The following is an 18,483-nucleotide window of genomic DNA, read 5'->3' as shown; positions in this document are numbered from 1 at the left end:
TGATAAATCATCAAGAACATTAAAAGTTTGACTTGTAAGAGATTTAATAATTTTGATAACCCACTTAATATGAATATATTTAACCTTTTTATTACTCCCACCACCAACAAGTAATTTTCCATCAGATGAGTAGCAGCAACATTCAACCTTTTTTGTACTTGCAGGAATTACACAAATTTCCTTTAGGGTGGAATAGCTAATTTACTTGCAAAAAAACAATAATACTTACAAAGAAAAAAATACCTCACGTTTAAAAAGAATAATACTTACCTAATGTTTGGTTTATAGTTTTCATGAAGTTTTTTTTTTAATTTTTTCAAAAGTAAAGCATAAAAGAGAGTTTTCTGAACAATGAAAAGCTTGTGATTGAACCTTCAAGTCATTTAGCAACAAATGTTTTCCAATTTAGAGCTTTGTGTAAAGAACCCATTTGAAATCCATATTCATTTGCCAAATAAAGTCACAAATTAGCCAACATCACTCAATCCCCATCTACCTACTAATTCACCTGAAGCAATTATCTACTAATTAAATGGTGAATAGATTTTGGCATCTAACCCTTAAATCAATGAGCCCAATTTTGTATCTATTAATTAAAGTATGGTAGAATTTCTACAATCTAAGAAATCTTCTTTTATCATGAAATAGGTAGAATTTCATTAAAATTAAGCCCAATTAATTACCTCTTATTGAGATCTTAGGTACTGTCACTTGTACGGAATTTAAATGGGTTCTTTAAACTTTGAAGTGAGTGGTCTATATTTCCTACAAACATAACAAAAGCCACATTACAGAGAATATGAGGAGGTGATTGTTGAAGGTGAAAAGGAAATTAAATCATCATCAACATTTTATTTTAGGTTAGAAAGAAAGAAGAAGCCAAAACAAAGCCAAAAAATGAAAGAAAGTAGTGAGCTACCAGATCTGCAACCATACACAACGCCACAAGATCTGCTACCACACCGACGTTACCTATCGGATCTGCATGACCACAGACGTACCATCAATTTTCTGGTAATGGCGACAATAACAAATGGTGGAGCACAACGATGGCGATTTTAAAGTTTAGTGGACGACAGATCTTTAAAGGTCTGGGACGGTGCGACACTAGAGACGACTGGACATGAAGAGAGGTATGAGGGACAACTGGGCACAAAGAGTCGGCGGTGGTGGACGGTGGATGGAGAAACAATGGAAGAGTGACTAATTGAGAAAGAGGGCTTGGGTGGAGAGTTTATGTAAGATGAAGATGAGAGGGAAAAGAGTGAGAGTAAAGGGAGGGATAATACTTAATTTTACAAAATTTAAAAAATGAAAAAATTTAACCATAGGCTTTTATTTCGGTTTTAAACCGACATTAATCTTCCCTCTTTGATGTCAGTTTAAAACCGACATTAAACATCCACATTTTAAAAAGCGACATTAAAGATCAATTTTCATTTCTACCAACCGACATCAAAGGTCATATTTCTTCTAGTGTTATAACAATAGTTTCCATGGGTTATTTTATAGCTTAGTGGATTTGGGGTTTTCAATTTCAACTTGGAGAGCATATATAATAGTTAGAGAAGGAATCCAATTTGCAATCTCCACAAACTTGTTTCCCAAAACTACATTGATAGAAACAAAATCATATACATATTTATGTCATACATATATAAACCTATTTCAAAGACCAACAATTAACACCCTGAACTTGTTAAAGGAATTTGATCTTGATTACATGAGATAGTCGATTTTGAAAAAACAATGTGAGAGATATTCAATTAAACCTTCAGTTAATACTAAAACTAATAACATTTGTAACAGCTTGATGGTCAGCAGAAGAGAATAACACACGAAACTTTGGTAACCCAGTTCGACCAATGTTGCCTACGTCTGGGGGGTTGCGCACAACCCTGATGAGTAATTTTCATTAATATTCACTTAAGTCAAGATACATCAATACAACATATAAACTCTGTTCAATTATATGATTTAGTAGCATGTGTCTCGGCTTCAGACTCCAGGGTCCCACTGAATGCATGAATCACTTTTCTTCATGATGTATGACTTTAGGCTCCCCCAGAATGCATGAGTGAATATCTTCGACGATATTTTTATACTCTACTAAACATTGCAGTAACCACACATACCACTGTCTCGTCTTTTACGTTACTCATCGATGGACACAACTTAGATTAACATATTGATCTTATAGTCATAAGATCATAATACCTTTTTTAGTTTCAGTAGCTTCTGTGAATCGTTCAAAAACCTTCAGCTGTAGATTATTCACTTCTACGCTTTTTCCATATAGAATAATGTATATCAACGGCCTATTTATACATATAATATTCGTATGTATGAATCCCCCTTTTTATTAAAGATAATTAGAAGATTCCTAAGATAATGGGAAATCTTTTATCCTCTAAATATCTTTATCTTTTTTTTTTAAAAAATAATTAATCCATTAATTTAAAAGATATTCTTTTAGACAAAATCTCCAACAAACTCCCTCTTTTGTTTAAAAGAACTTTCTTTTCTGGTTTAACACAAAACTTCTAGAAACACAACTGTTGAGATTAACAGATGATAGCAGGACATATCCACCTTCTCATATTCAAAATTTCGCACACCACAAATGATTAACTAAACTGATTCATCATTTCAAAAGAAAAATAGCTTCTATATAACAAGAGACAGATGTTTTAGTAGGAACTACTTCTGCCTCAAAACAACAAGAAGAACTTTAAAGTAATCAGCAAAAGACCAATGCAATGAATACATTCAAAAGAAGTACAAGCAACCAAAACAACCAACCAACCCACATTATCCACCAAAACATTTCAACTTGCACCCCACTGCTGCTGCCACAGCCACTGTGCTCCCCCTTTTAACCAGAAAAAATAACATCATTCGGACCCATTTTCCCATCGACTGGTAGATGAGGCAAAAGTCTTTAAATGTCAAATGAGAGCATCCACCTTTAAGCATCGTTCGGTCAACAGATTCATAGAAGTAGACAAAGCATGAGATTCAACAGTAAGAAAATTAACAATACGAGAAGCCAACTCTCTATCAATAAAGAAGCCTTCAGCAGACTTATCCCAGTCACTTGTATCGAAAATGCGTGGGTCGCGAGATGGATGCACATCATGATCAATATCAGACACATGACTTCTCTGAAAAAGTCTGTAAATGAGTGATAACGTTTTAGGGTCAAGTCTAGGAGCATCTGATGCAGCTAACACGACACCATTTAAGTGAAGTAGCAGACTCGAGAAAAGTCGCGGGAGAGCAATAGGAACCTTTACCCCAAACGAACCAACATGCCTTAACAACTTATTATATATAAAAGCACCTGTATCCACCTTATTGTCATTGCAAATTTTATACAAAAAGGTTCCTAAAGCTGCAGAAACACTGGAGGCATGAGAGGAGGGGAATCAATTAGCAATACCAATCTTATGTAGAATGACATATTTGATGCTAAGAGCGACTACAGGGATTCCATTTACAGGCCACGTAGACAGAGTCGCACCAGATAATATAGAAGCCAGAATACCAATGGAGGGAGACGAAGAAGAACAATCAATGTCAACAACATTACCCAAAAATCCGTTAATCACAACAGGAGAAATTTCAAATTTGAAACCCCTAACATGAGCAGTCTGATAATCTGGGCTACTGGGATCATTAAATTCATCAGGAAAATTGACTATAAACTCTCTAATAAGCTGAGGATAAAACGGGCCTACATTAAAAATAGTTTTTGCTAAGCCTGCCCTTTCAATGAGGTCCATGATACTCATGCAGGATTGATGTTTGTTGGAAACATTTACCTCATCAGCTAACCGCCGCTGAACCACAAACTTCCAACACTGAACATTCTCCTTATCATGAAATGAGATTCCATCAATAGGAACAGATGGAATATTAGGAGGAATCTTCTTTCTTCTTGTTTTGGTGGTTTTATTGCACCGATTTTGTTGTGATTTTCTCTTGACTAGCTTCGATGCAACTGAGACTTCAGAAGAACTGGGTGGAACAACAGGACTATCATCAGCATTTCTAGGAACTTCGTCAGCGCACACATCAGGGTTTGAAGGGTCCACCTTATTCTTATTACTTTGAACGTCAGTTTGCCCTTCAGGTGCAGCAGAAACATTACTAGGAACTTTATGAGGAACAGATGCATTGGCATCATCTGGTGCAAAGGGAAGTGACACAAAAGGAGGGGAATGCACTGACGATCCAGGTTGAACATTAGAAGTTGGAGCAATACAAGAAGTAGGAACAAATACTCCCTCAGTTGACGAGCTCTCTTGAGAATGAGCAGACACGAAAGAAACCGCTGGTATTTCATGTGTAACCTTTGGGACATTGGTCTTCTTCAACAGATGAGCTAAAGGGACGTTATCCAGATCACCTGAGTCCATGTCAGATAGAGGAGTCGTAGAGATATTTGGTGCATGTGAACCTAAAGCAGCGGAAAGAGAGGAATCGACCGTCTGCGTAGGTAGCTTTCTTGAAACCTCTCCCTGAGATTTTTCAGATGGAAGACGATACAACCTTCAGGGAGGAGTACTTTTGAACCGTCGGCCCCTCACCTTTTATATAGAGGGCAATGCAATTTGAGCTGCAGGTTCATCTTCGGTCAATTTCACCATATACGAGCCCTTTCGAGTATTCACCATAATGTCGGTTATGCCAAAACTCAGAGCTTAAAACTTTCGAAAATGAAGAGTGAGGAATATGAAATGAATCCAACAGAGCTACCTTAAATAGTTAATAATGAAAAAAAACTCTTCGGATGCCAAAAAGATAGCCATTAAAATCGAAAACGGTGCTGACAACATTAAAGATTCTAAACGTGTAAGCATGAGCCTTCCTTTTAGCTAGTCATGGAGTTAATAGCAACAAAGTCCTAAGCCAGTATCTAAATGGTCAAATGAATTTGCATCTAGTGGCTTAGTGAAGATATCTGCTAATTGAACATTCGACGAATATGATCAAGTTTAATAATTTTATTTTCAACAAGTTCTCGGATAAAATGATGCCTAATATTAATATGTTTGGTTTGACTATATTGAACAAGATTTTTTGATATATCAATGGCACTTATATTAGCACAATATAAAGTCATGATATCTTGTGTGAACCCATACTCATGCAACATATTCTTCATCCAGATCAACTGTGTACAAGCACTCCCTGTTGCTATGTATTCAGCTTCAGTTGTAGACAAAGAAACAAAAGTTTGTTTCTTACTGAACCAAGAGATAAGATTGTTCCCTAGAAAGAAACAACCTCTAGAGGTGCTCTTCCTATCATCAGAAGAACCTGCCCAATCAGCATCACAATATCGAACCAAAGTAGAAGTCCTGTCATAGGAATACATAATTCCAAAGTCACTTGTCCCATGAACATACTTGAGAATCTGTTTAACAGCCTCTAAATTTGATGTTCGAGGATCAGCCTGATAACGGGCACATATTCCAATGACATAAGTTATGTCAGTCAATTGGCAGTTAAATACAATAAGTTACCGATTATACTTCTGTAAAGTTTGTGATTTGCTCTTGCACCCTCAATATCTTTAGTAATTTTAACATGTGTCACAGCTGGAGTCCTCTTGTGACGAGACTGCTCTAATCCAAACTTTTTAATTATATTATTTGCTTACTTTTCTTGTGACGTGAATATACCTTCACTCTTTTGCTTGATTTGAAGCCCTAGAAAACATGAGAGTTCTCCAACCATGCTCATCTCAAATTCTAGTTTCATGATATCTATGAAGTTAGTAACAAGATCTTGAGGAAAACCTCCAAATATGATATCATTAACATAGATTTGAGCAACTATGAGTTGATTAGTTGTTCTGTGAATAAATAGAGTTTTGTTAGCTTCGCCTCTAGAGTACCCTTTACAACTTAAATAAATCATCAATCGTTCATACCAAGCTCTAGGAGCTTGCTTAAGCCCATATAGAGCTTTATTAAGCTTATACACATGTTGAGGATGTTCAGAATCAACAAAACCCTTGGGTTGAGTAACATAGACTTCTTCATTTAAGTATCAATTCAAGAAGTCACTTTTTACATCCATTTGAATACAAGATATTCCGAGTAACAAGCGAATAGCTTCAAGCCTAGCAACAGGTGCAAATGTTTCATCAAAGTCAACCCCCTCGACCTGAGCATAACCTTGAGCCACTAAACAAGCTTTGTTCTTGGTCACACATTCGGCTTCATCAGTTTTATTTTTGAAGATCCATTTAGTACCTATAATATTTGCTTTTTCAGGTTTAGGAACCAATGTTCAGACATTGTTTCGCCTGAATCGGAGTAGTTCTTCTTGCATTGCGTTAATCCAATTTTCATCTTTAAAAGCAATGTCAACAGTTGAGGGTTCAATGGTAGATGTATAACATAAGTTAGCAATCATCTTCAAGTAATCTACTTCCTCTTTCTTTTGAGTGATAATTCTAGCTGAAGGATCACCTATTATAGATATTCATGGATGATTCTTCCTCACATGTGCAGAAGGAACAAACTTAGGGTTATCAGCTATAACTTCCTTAGATATCTTTTATGAGTTTATACCAGCACCATCTATTAAAGCATCAGCTTTAGGTACCTCTACAGGACATAGCGAATTATCCACAGGTATATTTACAGTCTCATCATCCTCATCATTAATTTGATTTTCAGTTGATTCAAAATCATTTACCACAACATTGATCATTTCCATAACTGTACCAGATTTAATATTAAAGATTCTATAAGCACGACTATTCTGAGAACATCCAAGAAAGATTCCTTGTTTTGATTTCACATCCCACTTTCGATGATATTCTCTATCAGCTAGAATATAACAAGTACTTGCAACATGAAAATACTTTACATTCGGCTTTCTTCCCTTTCAAAGTTCATATAACGTGAATGTCGTTCCAGATCGAGTAGCAATCCTGTTGTGAATGTGACACGCTGTGTTAATAGCTTTTGCCCAAAAATGCAGAGATAAATTTTTTGCATGTATCATAACTCGAGCCATTTCTTGAAGCGTTCTGTTTTTCGTTCAACGGCTCCATTTTACGGAGGAGTTATGGGAGCAGAAAACTCATGATGTATTCCTTCTATTTGACAGAAATTATTAAGATCTTAATTATCAAACTCCTTACCATGATCACTATGGATCCTGATTATCTTTTTTCCTTTTTCTCTCTGCAAATTTAAGCATAGACTGATACATATTTGAATAGTATCTGACTTTCCTTTCAAGAACCAAACCCAAGTAAATCTGGAATAATCATCCACAACAACTAAGACATACTTCTTTCCACCAAAATTTTAAGTTTGCATAGGACCCATCAGATCCAGATGAAAGATTTTAAGAACTCTATTTGTGTAACATTCCTTTAGACTTTTGTGAGAAGTTTTAGTTTGCTTTCCAACTTGACAGCCACCATAAAAGAATTTACCATTGATGTCTATAGAAGGAATATCTACACCAGTTTCATTTCTTATAACTTTACCTAAGCTCCTCAAGTTAATGTGCCCCAACTTTCTATGCCACAACCAAGTTTGATTTGCTTTTGTTAAGTGGCATATGTTTGAGTTATTAGAGCTCCAATGATAACAGTTACCTGCCTGTCGTCTGCCACTCATGAAAACTTGATTGTTTTTGTCTGTAACAGTACAATTAGTATTGTTAAAATTTACACTGTACCTTGATCGCATAACTGACTTACACTAATCAAGTTTGCTTTTAATCTATCTACATATCTAACTTCGCTTAGACAGGGTAGACTATTTTTATCAATATTTCCTTTTGCAATAATTCTTCCTTTGGCACCATCACCAAAAGTAACATGTCCTGAGGCACATTCCTTTAATTTAGAAAATAATGACCTATTACCAGTCATATGTCTTGAACATCCACTATCAAAATACCAAACATCATTCGTGGTTTGAACAGTTGTAAATGCCACCTTGCAATTCTCAGATGTTTTAACTCTCAAACCATGTGAGTTTTTCTTTATACTTCTATTGTGTTTAGAAAAACTAGACTTATTCTTATGACTTTCAAATTCTGCTTTCTGCTGATACCTCTTGTCCCTTTGTAACTTGTAGCAAAATGGTCTAATATGACCATTCCGACCACAGTAATAACAGGTCCATCAGAAAGATCTAGCAGATGGATTTGAAATAACAGTTGTACAAGTTGTGTTCAGTTTTTGCTTTTACTGCAGCAGGAACAAATTTTAGTTCATATGTAGACTTAACATTCCTTATGAAGCATCAACCCAAGATCATATTTACTTAAATTGTTCTGTCCTGAGTTTTGTATTGAGTCTAAGTTTTCTGTTCATGAGTTCAGCATCTTTACAGACTTAATTGTCTGATCATACTCACTCTGAACCTCTTTCAATTTTATTTTTCGCGATGGCATGACACCCATCAATCGTTCATTTTCTTTCATCAAATCTTGAATTCTTTCTTTTTGTATAGCTTTAGCTTTTGAGTCTTCTTTTCTTAACATCTTGAGTTCTTCAAACGTTAGATCCTCATCCTCATCTTTATCAGAACACTCACTATTATCAAGATTGATTTTTGTAATGCATGGTGTGAAGGCATTCAATCCATGATCAACTTTATTATCATCAGAGTCTTCATCTGACAAGGTAGCATAATAATTTTTCTTTTGTCTTCTTAGAAACGTAGGACATTTAACCTGATAATGACCGAACCCTTCACACTCTCTACATCTGAAAGACCTCATTACTTCCTCCTTCTTTCCATAGTTGCCATTTCTCCTGTTTAAGAGTTTATCTGCCTTTCTTGTAAAGTTCTCACCATCTTTTCTTCCAGGTTTAGTAGTTGGTCCAGCAGTATTCATACTTTTGAACTTCCTGATCATTTTAGAGAATTGTTTAGTCAAGAGAGCTATTGACTCATCCGGATTGACTCATTATCAGATTGATTTACTGGAGCCTACTATTCATATGCAAATTTAAAAGCGACCCCCTTGCCTTTCTTTCTTTCTCTATCAGATATAGCCATTTCAAATGTGATTAGTGACCCAAATAACTCATCAAGTTTCAAAGTGGTTATATCTCGAGCTTCTTCTATGGCAGTGACTTTCATATCAATTTTCCTTGGTAGAGAACGTAACACCTTGCAAACAATTTTAAAATCAGGTATCTTTTCACCAAGTAGTAGTGAATCATTAGCAATCTCCAGAACCCTTTCATTATACTCTGAAACTGATTCATCTTCAGTCATTTTTAAAGCTTCGAATTTTGAAGTTATCAACTGCAGTCTGGATATTTTAACTTTAGAAGTACCTTCATAGGCAACTTCCCGTATTTTCATGCTTCTTTAGTTGTAGTACAGGAGTTTATAAGTTTGTACATGTTAGATCAACACCTTTGAATATAGCATTTAGGGCTCTAGCATTCCCAACTGATGCCTGTTCTTCAGCTTCTATCAAGTTAACCTCGGGTTTTGGTACAGACACTCCATCTATAGTAACTATTGGGGGTTCATAACCAGCAACAAGGGCTCTCAACGCTTTTACATCTAATTTTTTAATAAAGAATATCATATGAGGCTTCCACTATGAGTAATTTTTTCCATCAAGTACAAGAGGATGTGAAGCTGATGGTCCCTCTCTAATTATCTCCTTGATCTTGCAACAAGACTCTGATACCAATTGAAAAAACAATGTGAGAGATAATCAATTAAACCTTCAGTTAATACTAAAGCTAATAACGTTTGTAACAGCTTGAGGGTCAGCAAAAGAGAATAACACACGAAACTTTGGTAACCAAGTTCGGCCAATGTTGCCTAGGTTTGGGGGGTTACGCACAGCCCTGATGAGTAATTTTCATTAATATTCACTTAAGTCAAGATACATCAATATAACATACAAACTCTGTTCAATTATATGATTTAGTAGCATGTGTCTCGACTTCAGACTCCAGGCTCCCACTGAACGCATGAATCAGGTTTCTTCATGATGTATGACTTTAGATAATGATTTATAGATGAAATAGAACATTGTCTCCAGCACGAGCCTTCATAATAGGTAAACTCAAATCTGTTATGATAAACTGCTCGAGACATGTTGAAAATTAAACATGTTTTAAATAAATAAGTTATATGTAAATTAAATTATATGAGAGTTAGAAAAGGATGTGAGTTAAAAATGTTAGAGTTAATTTAGAAAGAGTTTCACATTAGTTAAATGTAGGATTTAAACTATTGTGTTTAATTGTGGTATGAATTATGCTCATGAAAATCCTATAAATAGGATTGAAATGTTGTAATCTAATTCATCCAAGTGGGAGTAGAATACACACAAAAAGTCTTCTAATAAGTTCTTTTTATTTCCTCTAAAAAATGTATTTGGAGATTATTTATTTGGGGTGGTCATCTCACGGTTCCGACAAAGTGGTATCAGAGCTTGAGTTTGGAGTCCAAAAAATTGTTTTTGCACATGTCAAACAACAGTTTAGTTCTCTTCCAAGTACCTCGACTTACGAAAGAAAATTATGGCAATTAGTGTATTCCAATGAAAGCTCTACTTGGTTTATAAGATATTGGACATTATTAATAACAGTTATAAGGAACTAGAAAGTGATGCAGCTTTGAGTCAAGATCAATGAGAAGCTTTACAAAATACAAGAAAAAAAGATTAAAAAGCTCTTGTCATTATTCATCAAGCCATTGATCATTCAAATTTTAGAGTAAATTTCTAGAGCAACTACTGCACATCAAGCATTGCAAATTTTAGAGAATACGTATGAAGGAGTAAATCGAGTCAAGAAGGTTCACCTTAAAAAATTGAGAGGTGTTTATGAATCACTACATATGAAGGAGTCTGAATCAGTTTCAGTTTATACTTCATGATTGGTTGTAGTAGTAAATGAAATAAAAAGATATGGTGAGACAATAAGTGATGAGCTCGTAGTAGAAAAGATACGTTGCTCATTGGATAAAAAATTCAATTTCATCGTTGTAGCTACTGAAGAATCAAAAGATCTGAATACAATGTTTATTGATCAACTTATGGGTTCTTTACAAGCCCATGAAGAAAAGCATCTAAAGAAGAACAAGCAGACGATTGAGCAACTTTTTTCATTAAAGTTGAAATTAAAAAATAAGGAAGAAGACAACCTAGAAAAAGGCAATTAAGGTCGAGGACGTGGTAGGAATCATGGTCAAAGAAAATTTGATGAGAGTAATTTAAACTCAAATTGATGAAGAGGTCGTGGAGGACAACATTATTCAAGGTCAAATGGAGAAAAATCAAATAATGACGGGAGGTATGGCAAAAGACAGGTTGAATGTTATAATTATCATAAATTCGGCCATTATTCCAGAGCGTGCAGAAATAGAGTTGAAGAAAATGCAAATTATGCTAAGAAAAATGAAGAAAGCGGTGATTCATCATTGCTTCTAGCATGCAAAGGTGCGAGAACATGTGAAAATAGTGCATGGTATCTCGAAAGTGGTGTAAGCAATCACATCTATGGAAGTAAATCGATGTTCGTGGAGCTTGATGAATCTATTGGTGACATATCATATTTGGTAATGCCACAAAAATTCCAATGTAATGAAAAGGTAAAATTTTGATCAATTTAAAGAATAGGAAGCATGAGTTTATCTCTAATGTTTATTATGTGCCTGATATGAAGAACAACATTTTGAAATTGGGACAACTCTTAGAGAAATGCTATAATATTTTCATGAATGATTATAGTCTTGTGATAAGAGATAATCATGACAATATGATTACTAAAGTGCAAATGACGAAAAATTGAATGTTTTTATTAAACATTCAAACTCATGTTGCTAAATCTTTAAAGTCATGTATGAAAGAACCAAATTGGATTTGCCACTTGAGATTTGGGCATTTAAACTTCGATGGCTTGAGACTATTTCCAAGGAAGGACATGGTGAAATGGTTTCCATATGTGAAACATCCAGATCAATTTTGTGAAGGTTTCCTTTACAACAAACAATCAAGGAAGCTTTTTCCACAAGAATCATCTTTGAGATCAACAAGGAGACAACTAGAGTTAGTTCACACTGATCTTTGTGGATTGATCAAATCAAGTTCTTTCGGTAAGAATAATTATTTCTTATTATTTACTGATGATTTCAGTTGAAAAACTTGGGTTTATTTTGTCATGGAGAAATCAAAAGTATTTGGCATGTTAGATTTAAAGCCCTTGTTGAAAAAGAAAGTGGTTGTTTCATAAAATCTTTGAGATTAGACAGGGGAGGTCAATTCACTTCAAATGAATCCACAACTTTTTGCATAGAAAATAAAATTCATCGACCTATGACAGTTCCATTTACTCCACAACAAAATGGTGTTGTTGAGAGGAAGAATCGAGCAATACTAAGAACCTTTAGGCTCCCACTTAACATGGCTTGAAGCATGTTAAAGAGCAAGAAGATGCCAAAAAAATATTGGGCACAAGTTGTTGAATGGGTAGTGTACTTGTCAAATCGTTCCCTTGCTAGAAGCTTGTGGAACAAAACTCCTCAACAAGCATAGGAAAGAAGAAAACAATCCATTGCCCATTGGAGAGTATTTGGATGTATCGCTTATACACATATATCTAATCAAAAGCGTAGTAAGCTTGATCATAAAAGTAAGAAACATGTTTTTGTGGGCTATGATGCAAGCTCAAAAGGCTACAAACTTTATAATCCTGTTACAAAGAAGATGATTGTAAGTAGAGATGTCGTGTTTGATGAAGAAGCATCGTGAAATTGGAAAGAAGAACTAAAAGGCTAAATTTTTTTCCTTTTTCTCGATGATCATGATCAGCCTAGTGACAGTACTTCTCCATCAACACCACCAACATCGCCAATCACTCCACAACATAACACACCCTCATCATCTGCAAGTTGAAGCAAAAGGCCTCGTGGCATGAGAAGCTTACAAGGCGTATATGATGAAACTGAAGAGTTGAGTCAAAGTTTTAATAACCTTACTCTTTTTTGTTTATTTGGTGTGAGTGAACCTTTGAATTTTGAAGAAGCTTTGCAAAATAACAAATGAAAGATTGCGATGGATGAAGAGATATAAGCCATAAAAAAGAATGATTCATGAGAACTTTTTATTCTTCCAAATGGAAAGAAAGCAGTAGGTGTCAAATGGGTGTTCAAGATAAAAAGAAATGGAAAGGGAGAAGTAGAGAGATACAAACCAAGATTAGTTGCAAAGATTATTCTCAAAGAAAAGGCATTGATTACGAAGAAGTATTTGCTCCTATTGCTCGCTTGTAAACCATAAGGTTGTTAATTGCTCTTGCTACTCAAAATAATTGAAAGATCTTTCAAATGGATGTCAAATCAGCATTTTTGAATGGATATCCTAAAAAAGAAGTCTAGTTAGAATAAACTCCTAGTTATTTTGTGAAAGGCCAAGAGGATAAAGTTCTAAAATTGAAGAATACATGATACGGATTGAAACAAGGACCAAGAACGTGGAATAGCATAATCAACAAATATTTCCTTGATAAATGGGTATTTGAGGTGTCCTTATGAACGTTGTCTTTATATTAAGACTAATGATCATGGAGATGTTTTGGTGGTTTGTTTATACGTGGATGACTTAATTTTGACAAGAAATTGTGCAAGTATGTTTGAAGATCTCAAGAAGGCGATGACCCAAGAATTTGAAATTACAGATATATGGCTGATGTCATATTATCTTGGCATTGAGGTGAATCAGTTAGAGGAAGGTATTTTCATCTCTCGAGGATGATATACTAGAGAAATTCTAAAGAAGTTCGATATGATTAATTTTAAGCCAGTCACAACTCTGATTGAAACTGAGACCAAACTATCCAAATATGAAGAAGGAGACTATGTTGATCCTTCATATTTCAGAAGTTTGGTTAGGAGTTTGAGATATTTGGCTTGCACATGACCATATATTCTTTTTAGCGTTGGATTGGTGAGTTGATTTATGGAATCTCCTACAACTACTCATTTGAAAGTGGCAAAGAGAATTCTTTGTTACCTCAAAGGTACGCTTGACTATGGGTTATTTTATTCTTAATCTAAAGAATTCAAGCTTGATGGCTATTGCGATAGTGATTGGACTCAAGATACTAATGATCGAAAGAGCACTAGTGGATATCTTTTCTTCTTTGGTAATGCTGCATTTACTTGAAGTTCTAAGAAGCAACCTATTGTGACATTATCCACTTGTAAGGCAAAATATGTAACGCCCCAAAATTGTTTTGAAACTTTATTTATCTTAAGTGTGGTTTTGAAATTTTTGGATTTGTTGGAGGAACTTGAGTAATTATATGTGATTATGTAATTCATTAAGTTTTGAGGGCAATTTAAGTATTTTATTGGGATAATAAAAAGTTATTTGTTGAAGATTGAGAATATTGGGTTGAGGAGAGAGAACAAAATTTGATTAATTGGTTAAGATATTGGTATGTTTTATTTGGAAAGAAAATTTCTATTAAATAAATAGATAAATAATTTTGACCAAGTTGGTGTTTAAAAAGCCCTTGGAACCCGTGAAAACTATCATCTTCTTCTTTGGAATAAAAAAATAAGGGAGGCAGAAGAAACCCTAATCGCCGTCGCATACTCGCCGCCGCTACCGTCGACAACAGCCACGCCGTCGCACTCCGAGCCCCCATCTCCGCGTGAATCTGACAGTCGCGCCTCGCTCTCGACCCGCGCCTCTCCAGCCACCATTCCTCGCGGATCAGAAGTCGATCACCCCGTCGGCCGCTTCCAAACGAAATGCCTGCTAAACCGCGTCTCCTCCGCCTGCAAGCTGTCGTCGAGCGCTGCGTTTCGTCCTCGCCGTCGCCCAAGCTGGAAACACGACCCGCGCGCCCATCTCTGCGAGAATCAGACCGACCCACATCTCCCTTCTACGACCCGAGCCCCGCCGCACCTGTCCGCACCGTAGTCGAGCCGATCTGAGCTGCCTAGTTGAGCCGATTCCTGCTCCCTAGCCGAGCCGATTCCTGCTTTCTTGCCGAGTCGATTTGCCTGTTTTTGAGCCGTTAGTCTGCTCCGGTCCTTTGCAGCTATTTTGGTAGGTTGATTAGGTTTTTGGCACACCCAGCAAGGACTTAAGATTTTTTAACCTAAATAAATTATTTGGATTAAACTAATTTATTTCTCTTAAAAGGACAGCTTGGACCAATTGAATTGTAGAGTGTAAGATTTCTCCAGTTAAGGACCATCTCATTGTAACCCCGACCTCGGGTGAGTATTCCAACTGAATTCTTGCATCCTTGTCCATTTATTGCTTAAGTTATGAAGACTAGTGTTTTCTAACCATTTAGGACCCCGCGGCTTGGAAGACGTGTTTTCTTGCTGTTAGAACTCGTTGAGCAAATCTCCAAGTAAGAGATTTCTACTACTAGCTCTACGACTAGAATCACGAGATCGCATACATTCTTAGTTATGCACATTGAGGACTAGACTGTATTACGATATGTCAATTAATGAGGATATGATCGGACTAATGATGTGATTTGATATGATGACATGGTATAACGTGATGATGTGGCTTGTTATGACATTATGTTTTGACATTATGATGAGATGTGATATGATGATTAGACGTGATATGATTATGTGATGATGCTATGTTATATGCATGCTGTGGTTAAGGTGCATGTTAGCTTACCCTATTAGAGTCGTACCTGCATGGGTTTCCTTCGGGATCACCACCTATTTAGGACTGTGAGTCCGACGGGACCGTCGGTCTAGCATTGATACAGATATGATTCGAGTGATTCGACGGGATCCTCGCAGCCCGATTGTCTTAGCACTTCCTCTGGGTACGCTACAGACCAATTTGTCCTAGGTGTTCCTTTGGGTCACAGAAGACCAGATTTTGTTCCTACGGGATCACATGTTGCACGTGTTCGAAAACGTGCCAGTTCTTGGGTACCATTTTCAGGACTCTAATAGGAAGTTAATAAGCACCTAGTGGGACTAGTAATGGGTCCCTTACTGAGTATTTTATACTCACTCTTTCCATTTCATATTTTTCAGGTAGGGGCAGAGGTAAGGGCAAGGGCAAGCTGGCGAGTGACCAGAAGTGACCGTGGCGAGCCATAGGGATCTCTGCTTCCGCTTTACATTCGAGCTTATACCTTGAGTATTTGAATTTTAATTATTCTTTATTTGTTATTTCGTTTCTTTAAAATTAGATAGGGCCCGAGTTAGGATTTTAATATTTGTTTACATTTCGCACATTACTTTTGATTTGGTTTTTAAATAAATAAAATTTTGAGGTTTTGTTCGTTTTAGCCAAACTTTGTAACTTTATTTGTGTTATTTACATTTAGTAATGGCTTCGACTTAGTATAAGGAGTTGGGTCATTACAAAATATGTTGCTACAGCTTCTTGTGTTTGTTATGCAGTTTGGTTAAGAAAATTATTAAAGACAGTTGGAATTTTATAAGATGATCCAACTGTGATCCATGTAGACAATAAATCAACAATTGCTCTAGCAAAGAATCCTGTGTTCCATGAGCATAACAAACACATTGATACAAGATTTCACTTCATCAGCGATTGCATTTCAAAGAAGGAGGTTCAAGCGATTGCATTTCAAAGAAGGAGGTTCAAGTTGAATATCTGAAAATAGAAGATCAAATTGCAAATATTTTCACGAACCCACTCAAAGTTAATGTGTTTAACAAGTTAAGAATTTTGTTTGGAGTGTTTCAAAATACATGTTTAAGGGAGGATGTTGAAAATTAAACATGTATTAAATAAATAAGCTATATGTGAATTTATTTATATGAGAGTTAGAAAAGGATGTGAGTTAAAAATGTTAGAGTTAATTTAGTAAGAGTTTCACACTAGTTAAATGTAGGACTTAAATTGTTGTGTTTAATTGTGGTATGAGTTATGCTCATGACAATCCTATAAATAGGATTGAAATGTTGTAATCTAAATCATCTAAGTGTGAGTAGAATGCACACAAAAAGTCTTTTAACAAGTACTTTTTATTTCCTCTAAAAAAATTCTATTTGGAGGTTATTTATTTGGGGTGTTCATCACACGCTTCCAACAATACATTCATCCACATTAACGGCAAAAAAAGCCTCTTTGTAACAAAACCCTGTAACCATAGAAAAATCTCGAAACCCAAATAAATGTCAATGTGATAACTATCACCAATACCATCCTTTCCGTCAAGAACAACCTACTCTTCACCATGTATTTAAACCCACAAGACTTCCAAAAAAAAAACTACCAAATACAACAACCCAACAAAGTAAAAAACTAAAGCCACATGCACTGTAGTTCCATCAACTTTCATAAATGGCAAGACAATCAAGAATAATGCAAATCCAACAATAATATGATACACCAACAAAATAAAAATAAACACAAAGAAATGTGACGAGAGCTTGTTTCCAAACAATGGCTACGATGCTTGAGGTGTCCATAAAGGACGGTTCTTGGCTGGTGAAGATTTGAGACACACCGGTGGTTGAGAAGATAGAGTAACCAAAAATTAATATGAGAGATAAGATGTTGTCGTAAAGCCAAAAGACGAATTGGTTGCAGGAGAAGAGATGTGATGTATTCCCAAAATCATGGAGGTTTTTGAGGATGTAATTTAAAGGTCCACATGGAAGTTGAAAGAATGTAGTTTAAATGGTGGATGAAGATAAGTGCTGCCATGGCAAAGATCCGTTTGTTTTTGTTGATGATCTTGTTGGTTTCTTTGAAAATCTCAAAGGATCCAAAGAACTACATTTCTTTGTTTTTCATATCCATTGAACTTTTTATGAATCATCTATATTTTTTAAGTGAAGAAGAAGGAAGAAGAGCGGTTTATAAAGAGATAAGATAAACTGATGTTTGTATAATGAAAAGATAAAAGAGACATAAATGAAAGTTGTCTGCAATTGAAATATCAACCATTCAATTGCGCATGTGGTGGGTTACGCTTCATTGATTGAATGAAAGATTCAAAACAGGAAAAGAAAACACACAAAACATGTTTTTGGCTTATTTTTTAAAAGGAAATTATTTCAAATTTATGAATAAAAAAATTGGTAGACTTCTATCAAGTATCCATGAATAAACGTTAGAAATTAATAAGATAGGTACATTATGGATACACATCCATAGATACATTTCTAATTTCAAGACACATACATTTTTAGATACATGTAATTATTCAAGTATATGAATGGTATCTATGCATGTATTTCATTTATTTTATGTCTTTTAGGAAGTGTCTCTTAAGTACTATATAAAGATTTCATTTTTTTCATTTGTATGCAAGAGAAAAGAAAAAAATCAATGGCAGCAAATTGAAGTTTAGAAAGAAAGTGAGTTTCAAGAGAACAATATTCTTCTCTTGTGTGTTCTTGAGTTTTCTAAGAGAACAAATTTCTTCTCTTAAAAGTTTGTGAAATTCATAGTGAATTTAGATGGGGCTTGTCAACAGTTCCAACAAAG

General features: G+C 35.4%; 1 protein-coding gene across 1 annotated transcript in view; it reads right to left on the bottom strand.

The window, feature by feature from the left end:
* Window positions 1-9,384: 9,384 nt before the first annotated feature.
* LOC103502263 (uncharacterized) overlaps window positions 9,385-18,483 on the bottom strand; it is a 40,238-nt gene continuing 31,139 nt past the window's right edge. The window contains exon 4 of the mRNA XM_051082873.1: window positions 9,385-9,603. Within this exon, the coding sequence (XP_050938830.1) occupies window positions 9,385-9,603 (219 nt within the window). The remainder of the gene's footprint in view (window positions 9,604-18,483) is intronic.

Source organism: Cucumis melo, chromosome 3 (assembly GCF_025177605.1).
Source record: "Cucumis melo cultivar AY chromosome 3, USDA_Cmelo_AY_1.0, whole genome shotgun sequence".
NCBI classification, from domain to species: Eukaryota; Viridiplantae; Streptophyta; class Magnoliopsida; order Cucurbitales; family Cucurbitaceae; genus Cucumis; species Cucumis melo.
The sequence above is the reverse complement of the archived record's forward strand: the minus strand, read 5'-3'. Positions and strand labels throughout refer to the sequence as shown.